The sequence below is a fragment of the Rattus norvegicus genome, chromosome 1 (assembly GCF_036323735.1).
Source record: "Rattus norvegicus strain BN/NHsdMcwi chromosome 1, GRCr8, whole genome shotgun sequence".
NCBI lineage: Eukaryota > Metazoa > Chordata > Mammalia > Rodentia > Muridae > Rattus > Rattus norvegicus.
This window is the reverse complement of record NC_086019.1, coordinates 189,936,361-189,949,092: the sequence shown is the minus strand read 5'-3', so window position 1 is coordinate 189,949,092 and position 12,732 is coordinate 189,936,361. Positions and strand designations below refer to the sequence as shown.

Sequence of the window (12,732 nt, the reverse complement as noted above, 5' to 3'; positions counted from 1 at the left end):
CACACTAGAAGGCTGAGGGACAGCATCCTTCAGGAAGGGCTGGAGCCAGGTGATTTTTCTCACTGCCCTGTGACCTCCCCTCCTGGTCTAGCTGAGTGACATCATGCTCAGAGTCCTAGAGAAGTTCAGAAACAAGTCAGCTCTAGGTCAATGACCAATCATCTGTGTCCGGGAGAGCAAGCTCATAGCCAAACATGGCAGCTATGACCTGGGAGAGCCACAGGTCAGTCATGGAATCGGCAGTAGTGGTTTCGAGAAAAAAAGCAGGGCAGGGTACAAAGGAGAATGTAGGGCAGGCAAAGGGGTAGGCAAGGCTTCAGGTCAGGTAATGGGGTTTAGAGACCTTTGTAGCTCAGGTAACAGAGGGCCTCTCTGCAATGGACTTAGCAATAGAAAATTTGCCCACGTAGAGTCTAGAGTAGGGTGGCCTTTGGGGCTGGGATGAGGGGGCCCAGCAAAGGCACCTCATTTGGCTTTGCTTTATGCCTTCAGTGTCAACTGTATCCCACACTGATCCTTCAGGGCACCATAGCACTGGAGTATCTAGAGCTGAGCTTGGGTTTGCAATGACCCGCTGTTCTTAGTGGGTGGTGCTGGCCCGGTGGACTGGATAGTCTCTCATCTACTGCCTCACTCTCCAGGGGTGCTGTGGCTGTCGGTGGTCTCCGAGGTGCTCTACATCCTTCTGCTGGTGGTCGGCTTCAGCCTCATGTGTCTTGAGCTCCTCCACTCCAGCAGCGTCATAGATGGGCTCAAGCTCAATGCCTTTGCTGCAGTCTTCACGGTGCTCTCAGGTAAGGAGGGTGGGCAGCAGCTTAGCACCAGGGGATGCTATGCACCCGGGCCCGGGCACATCCCCTGTGAAGATGGGAGGGTACAGGCTGTTGTACCTCCTCTGAGCCCTGACCTACCATTTATAAATGTCCACAGCATGCTGGGCACCACGAAGGACATGCACACACACAGCAAGGGCCAGCCTTGTGATGCTTAACATGAGTGTGAGGTGCAGTGGGTTGTATGCTTGACTTGGACATGAGACAAGGAGGCAATAGGAGTAGGTGCATGGAGGGGGCTTTCCCAGGGCTATAGAAGAGAGGACCCCCTCAGGCCGAGTTAACCTGTGGTAGAACACATGCGTAGTAGCATGCATGAAGACCCAAGTTCCATCCCCAGCAATGGGAGCTAGGAAAAGAAGAGAGGTAGAAGGAAGGAAGGAGGGAGGAGAGGAGGGAAGAAAGGAAGGGAAGGAGATAAGGAAAGAAGGAAGAAAGAAAGGAAAAGACATTTCCCCGCATGAGCTTCCTCCTATGGAGGTGCTAAGGAAGAAGGCCACCCCCCATCCCAGGATTCAGAGAACACACCAAAAACAGGCTACTGGCCCCAAGGGCCAGGTGTGTAGCATGGTATCTCCAGACCCAGGTCCCAGAGGGCTGAGCAGGGAGTGCCCTGGAAGAATATCAAGGTGTTGTCACTGTCCCCAAAGCTGGCTGGCCTCTGTAAACCACACATCCCTTAAAAAGGCACACGGGAATTGAATTTCTATAAACCCTACAATCCCATTCTTCATGCACTGAAAGAGCTGCCGTGGGATGAAACGGAAGCAAGAAGCTCTCGACAAGGGGCATGGTCACCTCTAATTGATGTATATATAGAAACCAGACGGCTGTCTCAGAGAACAGAGAGCTGAACTCAACAAGTTACAGCCTGCTCCCTAGATGCACTGCAAGGACCTGGGTAATTCAGTGCAAAGGAGAAGGGTTGAGCAATAGCAGTGCAGAAGCTGGCTCCATCCAGTTCCCTGCTGCTCTAGACTGAGACCCCTCTGCCCTTTGCTTCGGTCTTTCATCCATTTACTCAGTCAACATCCGCTGAAGGTCTTCTGGGCTCCAGCTACTGCCCTGAGTTTGGGAGAAAATGAAGGAGAAGGACTCCCTCTTGTGAAGTTGGCTGTGCTGTGGAAAGATTCAAGGTTACATAATGTGCCTTGGGCACTTCTCTGTCCCAGGCAGGGCAGCCATCCTCACCTTCCCAGGGAGTGAGGTGGCTGAACTGAGGTGTGGAGGAGCCGTGTGGGGTAGGACTTGGGAACCAGGCTGTGTTTCCTTGGCACATAACTCAGGGAGGGACTGGCACAGGCAAAGGGGTTGGGAGGAGTGTAATCCTGGGACTTGAGGTATTCAGATGGCAAGAAGGCAGAGACAGGGAAGAAAGGTGTTGAGAGATAAGCCTGGGTGAGGACCTCGCTGACTGTCAAAAGCCTCCCAAGTTCATCCTGCAGGCAACACGGAGTCAGTGAGCAGACCAAAGCAAGGGGGCGGGGGAGTATCAGGATCAGCTTTGAGGGTGTGTTCCGGGTTCAGGGTAGGGCCTGGATGCAACCAAACAGAATGGTGGTAGGGATCTGGGTATAAGCCCACCATCCCAACTATTATGGAAGCTGAGACAGGAAGATCACAAGTACCAAGACTAGCCTGGGTTACAGTCTGAGTTGAAGTCCTGTTTGGGTAACTTAATGAAACTCTGTTTTAAAATAAAAGATTAAAAGGGGAGCTGGGATGTGGCTCGATGGTAGCGTTTGCCTAGCACGAATGAAAACCTAAGTAGCATCTCCAGTGCTTGGGGACAGGGGTGGGAGGAGGTTCAGGAGGCAGAGGCACAGAGAGACTGGGAATAGAGGTTAGGGAGGCTGCTGTGGTAATCAAGGAGAGAAAAAGTGGGTACAGAAGATTAAAACAGAGACCCCTCCATGCAGAAGGTGAAGCCCCTAGGACTTTGAGATGGTGAAGGAGCAGCCATTAGGGAATGTCAGAGAGATGAGGTCAGGCATGGAGTCCAAAAAATCCAGAGTCTGTGAACCGGTTTGGAAAACAATTTATACCTTATTTCTGCAGCTTGTAAATTGTCACTTGTCATTTCCTCACACCGTGGTGACGGGGCAGGCGCTGGGATGCAGTGACCTGCAACGCCTATCCTTCCTCACCCCTCGGCAGCTGCTGCAGCTGCTCTGATGCATGGCTTCTGGAGCGGGACGTTTATTAGGCATCCACCGAATCTTGTTAACATGCTCACAAAATGGCGTGCATGTTCCCACATGAGGGGTCTGTGTGCTTCGCCAAATTATTTCTTGCAGTTGGTTCCCTCTGTAATCATATGCATTTATTTTATGCAGCTGAAAATATTGTTCTGGGGGGTGTCCATGGCTCCAAATGTCCAGGGAGCCCCTGACCTGGTTATACAGAGGGTCTCCCTAGCTGGCCCTTGCCTTTAGACAGGCTGAGCACTGGGATGACTAAGAAGGGGTGACGGGGACAGAGGCAGTGAGAGGGATGTAAAGGGAATAAGTAAAATAATAATAAATACATAAATTTAAAAAAAAAAGATGGGGGAACCAAGAAGGAGGGGTCAGTGATGGAGGGGGATGGGCGTACTACGCTTGCAGCAGCCTCCTTTCCCTTCCTTCCCTTCCCTCTGCCCCTCCAGGCACCTCTCCCACAGCCTCCAAAGCATCCAGTTCTCCTCTCTACCTTCTTCAGTCCAAACAAGCACATGTCAGTTGTCAGCCAAAGCAACTATAATGGTTAATATAGTCAACTGCACAGGATCTAGAATCGCTTAGGTGACAAGCCTCAGGGCATGTCCGTGAGGGAGGATTTAGATTGGGCTGGTGGCAGAGGATCCATCTTCACTGTGGGCAACACCATTCCGTGGGCTGGGCTTGCAGGCAGCATAGAAAGGAGAGAGGCTGCCGAGCATCCCATGTCTCCCTCTGCCTCCTGATGCTGATGCTGCCTTGCACTCGGCGGCCATGATGGATTGTACCCTCAAACTGTGAGCCAAAAAGCAAGCCCCGCCCCCTTACGTTGCTATGTTAAGGAGTCACAGCGATAAGGAAAAGCAGCTAGCGCAGTGGGCACTGCCATCCCCCTGAGCTTCACACAGGGCTGCCGAGGTACTCTGTCTTCTTCCCCCAGCTCATCACAGCCTTCGCCCATCAGAAAAAATAAAAGACCTTCTGCCTCCCAGCAGGAAGGCCAACTGCTAGAGCTGCTAGAGCACACGGCTGTCTCCATAACTCTAGACATCTGAACAACCAGGGCTCAGGGAGGTTAATTGGCTTGCTCTTGGTGGCACAGCTGGCTGATTGTGGCACTGGAATTAAGCCACTTGGAACTGGCTTCAAAGGGTCTGCACTGCTTCCACAGAGTCTTCCTGTGGGTGCGACTAGGTAGGACGACAAAGACATTTCTTTCTTTCTTTTTTTTTTCCCGCCCCAATTCATCTACAGAAAATATAAACTCAGGAGTTAGTAGCAGCCAGGTGAAGAAGTGAGGACAGAATTCAGCAGGTGGCAGAGCGAAAGGGCTTACTATTCATTCTCAGAGGCAGAGGCAAACCACGAGACTATTTACAAAGAAAGATTGGTGTCCCATCTGCTGATGGAAAGACGCAGGAAGCTGGTTGGGGCGCTCCCTTGAGTACAGCATGCTCTGGGCCTTCGAGGGGTGGCGTGATGTTGGTGGAATCCCCCTGGGTGGGCGAGGGAGCTACTGCAGTCCAGGAAGAGATAGTCCAGGCTGGACGAAGACCAGTGCTGACTCCTGGGGTGCTTTGGGCCCTGCCATCTGCTGCACCAGATGAGCCCAAGGTCAAAATGTTTCTTTGGTAGAAGGGAAAGCAGAGCCAGGCAGCCCTTATGCAAACCAGTTATTAGGGTTAATTAGCAATTATGAAAATTAGCCCACTGATTGTCATTGGTCGTGATGGCAGCATTATGGGGGAGACAGACTCCTGTGGCCCAGTCTGACTCAGACCCCTCCGAGTCTTCGAGCTAACCAGCCCTGACCTTGAGCTCTATCCTTGGCCTGCTTAGTCTGGTTTTAATGAGAATCTGGCTGAGTTGGTTGAATAAAATCTTGTACCCTTAGCCAGGCATGGTTTCCCACTCCTGAACACAACATTTAGGAGGCCGAGGAAGGGCAGTTATGAGCTGGAGGTAGGCTTGCTGTCCTCTCAAAATAAGAAAGGAGCCAACTGTATGGCACCAGGGTGGACAAAGGTAAAAAATTCAAAAATCCAAAACATACACACCAAGGTGAAGCCTAGAATCGTATGAGGGGTGCTCTGTGTTTGTGGTTGAGCTGACCTCTCACGATGTCTTTAGCCCACGTGTCTGTACACCTCCAGACAGTGGTACCGTTGTAGGGAGGCTCCAGTGGGGTAAACCGTCTGTGTGTTCCTTCTATTACTCCTCAGTGGCGGTAAGGGCTGGACTAATGTGACCACTGTGGAGACGGGAAGCTGGTCTGTCTGCAGTCCTAGTGACAGCTATTGAACCTGGTGCCTGTTGTGTTGAGCCACCCAGGGCGAGGCTTAGCACTTGGCACCCAAGCTGCGGTGGTCATTATTCCTAGCTGTCCTTGAACATACAAAGAGATGGATGATGTCAGCATCCTCTGGATGGGGCACAGGGACTCACGTGGGACCCTCAGTACAGGGAGTCAGGACAGACATCTATTTGATGTCTTCCCCACGCAGTGATCATACAAGTGGTGATCCAGAGTAGTGTTGTTCCGCTGGTTCCATGGGTTCGCTAGCTGTCAAGGGGTCTGAGGTGTACCCGCACCTGTAGGGACCCACAAAGTGCTCTGAGTTCAACTGCTTAAACCAGAAGGGAAAATTAATATAATAAATAATTAAATGAGTATAGGTAGAATAGAGGGAGAAGTAATGGTCTAATGTTTTATTATATAGAACCATAGTTATGGTTGACAATAATTAATTAATCGTGTATGTGTTATATAGCACGACCCTGCCAGAAGAAAAAAGCAGAGGAGAAAAGGGAAGAGGAGGAAGAGGAGGAGGAGAACGGGGAGGAGGAGGAGGAGGTGGGGAAAAAAAGAGAAGGGGGAGGAGGTGGGGGAGTAAGAGGAGAAGGAGGAGGAGAAGGGGAAGGAGGAGGAGGAGGTGGGGGAATAAGAGGAGAAGGAGGAGGAGAAGGGGAAGGAGGAGGAGGAGATTCTCAGTGGTTCCAAAACAGAGAACAGCTAAGTGTTTGAGAAAACATATATTGGTTATTATTTTTCTTGTTGCAGTTACAAAACACCCAATAAAAAGCCACTTGAAGGAAAGGAGGAAGGAGGGAGGGGTGTAGGGAGGAGGGAGGGGAGGAAGGAAGGAGAGGGGAGGGAAGGGAAGGGAGGAAGGGGAGGAAGGGGAGGAATGAAGGGTTTACTTTGGTTCACAGATCAAAGGTGTAGTCCATCATGGTGGGGAAGACACAGAGACAGGAAGGTCACCGTGTCCACAGTCAAAAACCAGAAGACAGATTCTCATTCCATTTCCCCTTTTACTGAAAATGGAGTGGAACCGCCCACACCCACGAGTGGGGTGGGAGATGCTCCCTGTTCTTCGGAGCCTTTCTGGGAACACCCTCATAGACATACCCGGAGGTTTGTTTCCATGGTGAAACAAACTAAAGCTTATCAGGGTGACAAGGATTCACCATCGCAGATGGATATGTCAACTGATCTAATCATTTGCCACTCCACATGCATGTAGTGAAATGTCACACCACCCCCAAATGTGTATAACTACTGTGTATCACTCAAAATAAAAACACCAGACTGAGGTCACAGCTCATTGGTTGAAGACTCTCCTAGTTCACACCTAGCCTGGGATTCACAGTGTCACAAAAGTGCACCAACTATTTCAATTAAAAATTTTAAATTAAACATTTAAAAAAAATGACAAAGTTGTAAGAATGATTCCAGATTGTGTTATATTTATATTTTTATACAATTAGAAGTCAAACCAAAGAGCCAGGCTTAGTGTTAAACATCTACAATCCCAGAACTTGGGAGGCGGGGCAAGCGTATTCGAAGTTCTAGGTTAACCTGAGTTACATAGAAAGACCCTATCTTAAAGCAATTCAAAAAAGAAATTCAATCCTGCATCCAGGAAGGGACTGTGCTCAGGACCCACAGAAACCATGGTGAGACCCCCAAAGTGGGCCAACAGGGCTGCTTGTGCTTTGGAGATCAAAGGGTGCTGGAGCCTCTCCGGTCTCCCAGGGAACAGAGCCTTAGCCCCACAAAGACTGTGTGAGCAGGCAGGATGATTTCTGCTTCACTCCAGCTCCTGGGGAAAGTGCAGCTGAGCTAGGAAAACAAGCCATTTGGAAAATTCCTTCCCATTCCAGCTCACTGTGGGCTTTCAGGAAGATCCACGTGGCATATCGAGACACCTGTCCGTTTCCCTGGAAATAACCAGCTGTGTGACTTCAGCAACAGCCTATTTCGTTATGTAATGAGAAATGGAACTTTAGGGATAAAATAAAAATTAACAAGAACTTGAAAGCCAGGTTTGGGGGCAACGTTTTAAAGGCAAGCTGTGGGTCTAAGAACAGGGCCGGGGGGGGGTGATGGGGAGAGATGTAAATACCACCACTGAGTTGTGTCTAGGCAGAGGACTTGGAACTCTGGAGCTCAGTGACTCCCCTGCATTGCCTGAGGAGCTCAGGGATGGGGATGGAGTCACCCCACTCCCCACTGAGCTCAGGGGGGAAGAGGTGACTACTCACCCCCCCCCACCTTGGGACCTGGGAGCCGGAACACCCTTGGGTCCCACTCCAACCCATCTGCAAAGACTTCATCTCACCACCTGGTCTGTGGCGCTGGTTATGGCCCATCCCCGTCTATGGCTGACAAGTGTGTCTTCCCTGGGCTGTAGGAGGCTGGGTGACATTCCATGCTGGGTCCCTGCCCTCCCTTGGTGACAGTCACACATGCCACTCTTTCCTCTATTCTGTGCTTCTGGGACTCACTTTACTTTGGTGACTTGTGGGCTTGTGATGGGTTTAGTTCTTGCTGTAGCCTGCCATGAAGAAGAAGAGTTCCTGGGACCCTAATTCTACTCTACCGTCAATCCCCATGCTGAAAGAGCCCATGACCCTCACCTTGCCGTATCTCACTGAGTCTTTTGCCCACACTCCAGAGGGAAAGTAACTTGGGTTGGCTCACAATTACTAAGGGTGTCACAGTGGTAGCTCATGCCATGTCCCATGCCCCAGGAGGCTGAGGTAGAGGGATCATGAGGTCGAGACCAGTCTGGACAGCATACTGAGACCCTGCCTCAAAAAGAGGGAGTTGGAGGATGAGAGGAAAAGAAGGAGGAAGGGGAAGAGGAGGAAGAGGAGGAATGCTGTGTTACTTTCCTGACACTGTGGCCACCCCTGACAGAAGGGCCTCATTTTGACTCACGGACTTGGAGGGATTTCAGTCCCTCACAGTGAAGAAGGTAGGGTGGAGTAATGTGTCCACAGTTGTTCACATCAGGATGGCCCAGGAAGCTGGGGGGCCAGGTCAGAACCTGAATCAGGCATAACCCTCCAAGGCCCCTTGTGAGCTACGTTTACCAGCCAGTCCCCACTCCCTCAAGTTTCCACCGCCTTCAAAATCATGCCACAAGATGGGAGCTAAGCACTTAAAACACGAGCCTGTGAGGGACATTGATGACTTAAATACAATGCAGAGGGTTCAAGTCACATAAGTGAATATTTGCATATTATTAAAATCCTTTTGGTTGCAAGTGACAAGAACTGAATCAGTCAGATGAGGGCAGAGAGGGTGGTGATAAAGCCAGTTTGCTCAGTAACTGTAAGTATATGCTGCCAAGTCTCAGGCACAGCCACGCCAAGGTCCTGAGAACGCCACCTGCATTAGCAGTCATTCTCAAGCCCTGTCAGTATGGAGAGAGGGCTCGTCACAGGACTCCAAATGCACAGAAGTCCTCCAGGTAGAAAGGCCTATTGGAGTTTCCTCCATATTGTGGGCTTAGCACAGGGACCGAGCAGGGTTGGGGGCAATAGTGGGCTCAAGGCAACCAGTTGACAACAGATCCAGATGGGTTGTTAAGACAGAGGATTAGCAGAGGGCTTGAGGTAAAGCCAAGGGACTCAGGGTCCTAGGAATAAGCATTTCCTTCACTAAAAACCTTTTCATCCTTATGACAAAATACCATAATTTAAAAAAATGCATTTTGGCTCTTGTTTCCAGAAGGTTCTGGCTATGGTCTGACTGGTTCCGTCGTTTCCATCCTGTGTAAGGCAGAGCATCATGGAAGAAGAACATGCTGGGGCTGGGGATTTAGCTCAGTGGTAGAGCGCTTACCTAGGAAGCGCAAGGCCCTGGGTTCGGTCCCCAGCTCCGAAAAAAAGAACCAAAAAAAAAAAAAAAAAGAAGAAGAAGAAGAACATGCTGTAGTAGGGCTGATCTCACCATGGTGGCCGGGAAGGAAAAGGAGACAGACAGGCACAGAGACAGAAAGACATATAAAGACAGGAAGAGAGACAGAGACAGAAACAGAGAGACAGAGACACCCACAGATAGACACACAGAGAGATAAAGAGAAAGGGCGAGAAAGAAAAGCTAATAAAAACAAGAGAGAGAGAAAGATGGAGATGGAGAGAGGGAGGAAGGGAGACAGGGAGAGGGAGAGGAAAGGAAGGAGGGAGAGAGGATGAGATGGAGAGAGATGGAGATGGAGACAGAGAGGAAAGGGAGAAAGGGAGAAAGGAAGAGGAGGGGAGGGGGAGAGGGAGAGGGAGAAGAGAGAGGGAGGGAGAGGGAAAGGGAGAGGGAGAGGGAGAGGGAGAGGGAGAAGGAGAGAGACTGAGGAGGAGGCTAGGGCAAGATACAGCCTTCAGTAACACACCCACACTGACCTACTTCTTCCAGTCAGGCCCTATTCTGAAGTTTCCAGCAACTCCCCAGGTGACTATAAGCCTGTGGGGACAGTTGACGATCAATCTATAACATCCCACACTTGGTCCCAAGGATTCATAGCCATCTCATAATGCAAGATGCATTTAGTCTACACCCAAGAGTCCCCAGAGTGTTAGCAAGTCCCAGCATTGTTCAAAAGTTGACGGGTCAAGTCTGAGTCCCAAGGAAAACTCTTAGCATGGGGCTAGAGTTTTAAACCTCAACGAAACGAGCCACAAAGAACTTGTCACATACTCTGGAGAGTTCATGTGACAGTACATATTCCTGTTCCAAAAATGGAAGGATGGGAAGACAACAGTGACCACATGCTGATGCCTGCAGCTTTCTGTATGGCACCTGAGGCATGTGGTGGCACGACACAAACGCTGAAGAGCCAGGTACCATCATGCCCTGCCAGCCTTGCTGCTTGTGGTCCATCTAGTTTCTCTCCTGAGCTGCTTCTGTGTTGGGTCTCAGCAGACCCTGCATGCTTTTGATATCTCCAGCTTCCTGTGGTCTCCACTGGGCGGCTCCTGGCAGCTCCCCCACTACCATCCACACCCTCAGCCATACAGTTTCCCAACCACTTTCTCAGGGGCCGACTTAAGGGAATCTGGCTTAACTGTATGATGCCCATCTTGGACCTTCTGAAACCTGGGCGGAAGCCTGCATGCCTTGTGAAACTCTTACATTCTGTGAGCCTGCAAAACTAGCATTGTGCGGCTGAAGTAGGTTCTGCCAGAGACTGAATAATAGCCAGGACCTTGGATGGCAGCTGAGTGCCTGCGTCCTGGCAGAGGGGACAGGATGCTCCTTTGCAGTGCATTCTTCTTAAGGGACAGTCTTCAGAGTGCTTTCACTTTGATCCAACTGTACAAAGTCTGGATTTCGTTAGGCCATTTACACACACATACACACACACACACACACACTCCAATGTGTCATATGCTCAGATCACATTCATTCCTCAATACTTTTATGGATTTTTTAAACAGTGCCATTCTCTTTAACAACCATAACCTCCACGCCAACGGCACTAAGTGTGATCCTTTTCAGATCAGACAAGCTGTACAAATCTTTCTGCTCTGCCCTTAGCTCCTAATGATCACTGTGAACTTGTTCAAAGCCACTTTCTGAGTCCACACCGCCACCACCAGTTTCCGTAGGCCGTTGCCTTTAGATTTAGCTTTGCACAGAGTCTGAGGACGTGAAGAATGTTGACAAGTTCTTTGCCACAATGCACGTGAGTGGCGTTTAGTACAGTTCCCAATAAAATCCTTGCTCCCACGAGGATGCCCAGCGGTGCTGCTTGTCTGCTTTCCCACCTCTGTGCTGGACCTCTGAGCTCCCTCCAGAACCCCCCACTAAACTAGGCTCACAGCTGAGTTCTACAGCTTCCCTAACCTGACCCTTCCACCATCCAAACTTCTGTAATCCAATTGCAAAACCTTCTCACTTCTCCAGTACCAAGTTTCTGAGCATTGATAGCACTTTACATAACAAAACACCCCAGAGAAGCCAGTGTCAGAGGGTCCTGCATGGTCAGCCAGCTCTGCTGCTTCTAGACCTGGAGTTAAGCAAGGCAACATGGTGAGCAGAACTGCTCACCCCATGGAGGCCAGGAGGTGGGGTGGTGGTGGTCAGGGCAAGGTACAGCCTTTAAAGACATGTAGCCCCACCTCCTAAAGTTTCTAGAACCTTCCCAAATAGCTCCACCAGCTGAGGATCAAGTGTTCAACACATGGGCCTGTGAGGCCAGTTTCATACACTAGCCTTAGCAGAGACCCTAAGCTGAACTTTCTTGGAAGGCAAACCCAGGGAGTATGGAGAAGCTAGTCAGGAGGAGCAAAGCAAGGAAAGGGAGCACTACTGAGCAGGTGAGCACTGCTGGAGAGCACTGCTGAGCAGATGACCACTGCTGGGGAGCATCACTGAGCAAGTGAGCACTGCTGGGGAGCATCACTGAGCAAGTGAGCACTGCTGGGGAGCACCACTGAGCAAGTGAGCACTGCTGGGGAGCATCTCTGAGCAAGTGAGCACTGCTGGGGAGCACCTCTGAGCAAAGTGAGCACTGCTGGGGAGCACTTTTGAGCAGGTGAGCACTGCTGGAGAGCACTGCTGAGCAGGTGACCACTGCTGGGGAGCATCACTGAGCAAATGACCACTGTTGGGGAGCACCTCTGAGCAAGTGAGCACTGCTGGGGAGCACCTCTGAGCAGGTGAGCACTGCTGGGGAGCATCACTGAGCAGGTGAGCACTGCTGGGCACTGGGTTCATAGGAGGCTCCAGAGCCCAGGCAGATCTGCTTGCTCAGAGGTCTCTCCAAGAGGTGGTTGGCTATTCATTAGCTCCTACCCAACAGCAGCTTAGGGTCCCTCCTTCACTGAGATTCTCCTCATCTCCCACCCAGGAGATCAAGTGCTTAAGGAAGGAAGCTCCCAGGTAACCTAAGGCTGCACAGGGCCTATGGCCTGGACCAAGAAGACATGCATTGGAGGCTGCTGGGGCTGTCACAGGAAGTCACCTGCAGAGCCGACAGGCTAGCGTGACACAACCCATGTGGTTCTAGCGCAAACCACCCAGATGCTTGAGTCCTTTCTGGATTGTTCTAACAGAAGACCATGGAGCGAGAAGTTCATCATGCCATGTCTTATTTCTTAGGCATCTTGTTGGCCTCGGTCCTGCCAGACTTGCTCAAAGCTCCCCACCCCAAATTGTTCTGGGGACCAGATCCAGCAAGTCACTTCATCTCATCTGCATAAGCTCACGCATAGTGTGAGGGGCTCCTACTCTGGGAAGATTCCTCATCCTCCCTGAATCAGGGACAAAGCCCAAAGTCCGTTTTTGTTTTCCTAACAAGGGTCTAGTGGGCAGCCAAGCTGGCACGTGTTCTTAGTTTAGTTCTTAGCCTTGGTTTGGAAAACTGACAACATTAGAGCAGTAGTTCTCAACCTGTGGATTATGACTCCTT

At 50.6% G+C, this 12,732-nt stretch overlaps 1 protein-coding gene across 3 annotated transcripts in view; it reads left to right on the top strand.

Annotated features, from left to right (window-relative positions):
- The window catches only part of Gsg1l (GSG1-like), a 213,914-nt gene that overhangs the window by 135,855 nt on the left and 65,327 nt on the right, over positions 1 to 12,732 (top strand). For all 3 annotated transcript variants that reach the window (NM_001419662.1, XM_039094643.2, XM_063271351.1), the window contains exon 3: positions 642 to 794. In NM_001419662.1, coding sequence (NP_001406591.1) covers positions 642 to 794 — 153 coding nt within the window. The remainder of the gene's footprint in view (positions 1 to 641; positions 795 to 12,732) is intronic.